Genomic DNA, 1,682 nt, shown 5'->3' with positions numbered 1-1,682 from the left:
ATCCCCGGCCATTTGCCCTCTCTTCCAGCTTCTGAAGGGCATCGCTCAGGCACTGGTGTGTGGAGGGCTGTGAGGCCTTGGCGGCATTTCTGGCTTGGAGCTGGCGGGGGAGGGCAGGAGACAGTGCGGGCTGCCGTCCACAGGCTGGTCCTGCTCTGCCAGCCCCTGAGGCTGTGGGGAAGACATCAGAGCAGGAGGGGACACCAAAGTGACTGAAGAGAGGCCAGCAGGAGGCGGGGGACAGTTCCTAGAAGTCAAACCCGAGACAGGCTCTGAGGACACACCTGGTGTATATGGGTCTCTGTTAAATCCCTCCCGCTCCTCATGGGACAGGGAGTGGGGTGAAGGAAGAAGCCAGAATGCTGATTCCTGACGTACTGCTCCCTTTCTGCCTTAGAGAGATCTCTTAATACACAGCACACCTGCCTCAAGAGAGGGACCCAAGTCAGAACAGGCATTCTGGGGCTCCTTTCCCGGGACATCTGGCTTAAGTCCCCCCTCTGGACCTCTAGGGTCACTTGTCTGCTCCAGCAGTAGGAGATGCCAATCTACTATGTACCAGCAGCTGTGCTAAGGCACCAAATTAGACTCAGGTCCTGCCCACAATGAGCTCATAGACTAGTGGAGGCCACAGACACATGAACAGACAATGAAACACAGCAAGATAGCCACTCCTATGCAGCAAAGAAAAGATGCCAATTGTGAGAGCAAAGAAGAGGCCCTAAACTCAGCCTGGGGAGTGGGGGTCATGGGAGGCTCCTGGAGAAGGAAACAGACAGATTCCTTGGTTACATCTGGAAGGATGAGTAAGACTCACCTCGATAAAGAAGACAGGACTACAGCATGGAGGGAGCAGGATACACAGCGATACAGAGGTTTTGACCATGTTTAATTCCATGTGGCTGGAGTGTAGACTCCACAGAGAGCCATGGCAAGAGAAATGAGGCTGGAGAGATAGGTGGAGGCCCAATCGGGTGGGCCTTTGTTGTCCATGATGCTAATGGCAGTGGAGCTCCACTGAAGATTTTTAAGCAAAGGAGTGACATGATGAAGTTTACATTTTAGATCAGTCATTCTGGCAGGATAGTGGCGGAGGCATTGATCAAAATTTAGTAATAACCATCTCTACCCTGTGAGGTGCATGCTATTATCCCTGTTTACATATGTGCCGATCAAGACCCAAGAAGCAATTTGTCTAAGATCCCTCAGTTGGTGGCTAGGGGGTTTATAACATTAGAAATGATTGAATACCTTCCCGGGGAGAGGCTGCATCCGTCTGTGTTGTATTCGCATGTAGGGATGTGTGAGTACAGAGGTGGGGGGACATCTGGGTACCGCTGAGTGGTCTGGGTGCCACTGACACCCACATTCTCCCAAGAAGATGCCCACATGTTGCCTGGGCTCCAAGTCGTGAAGTTGGCCTGAGTTGCAGACGACTCGGCCTGAGATGGACGGGGTAGCCTGTGACCATTCCTGTCCCTCCCCTAGTACTGGACTGATGAGTTTCTCCAGTGGAACCCTGAGGACTTTGACAACATCACCAAGTTGTCCATCCCCACGGACAGCATCTGGGTCCCAGACATCCTCATCAACGAGTTGTGAGTACTGTCATCAGATGCTGGGCAGCCAGGGGGCGGGAGACAGGATCACTGCTGTTGCATTTGAGATGCCCCACTAGACCT

The 1,682-nt window shown here is 52.9% G+C and overlaps 1 protein-coding gene across 1 annotated transcript in view; it reads left to right on the top strand.

Moving 5' to 3' along the window:
- Positions 1-1,682, top strand: part of HTR3A (5-hydroxytryptamine receptor 3A) — a 13,338-nt gene that overhangs the window by 4,254 nt on the left and 7,402 nt on the right. The window contains exon 4 of the mRNA XM_007452208.1: positions 1,489-1,598. Within this exon, the coding sequence (XP_007452270.1) occupies positions 1,489-1,598 (110 nt within the window). The remainder of the gene's footprint in view (positions 1-1,488; positions 1,599-1,682) is intronic.

Source organism: Lipotes vexillifer, unplaced genomic scaffold (genome assembly GCF_000442215.2).
Source record: "Lipotes vexillifer unplaced genomic scaffold, Lipotes_vexillifer_v1.1 scaffold743, whole genome shotgun sequence".
NCBI classification, from domain to species: Eukaryota; Metazoa; Chordata; class Mammalia; order Artiodactyla; family Lipotidae; genus Lipotes; species Lipotes vexillifer.
The sequence above is the reverse complement of the archived record's forward strand: the minus strand, read 5'-3'. Positions and strand labels throughout refer to the sequence as shown.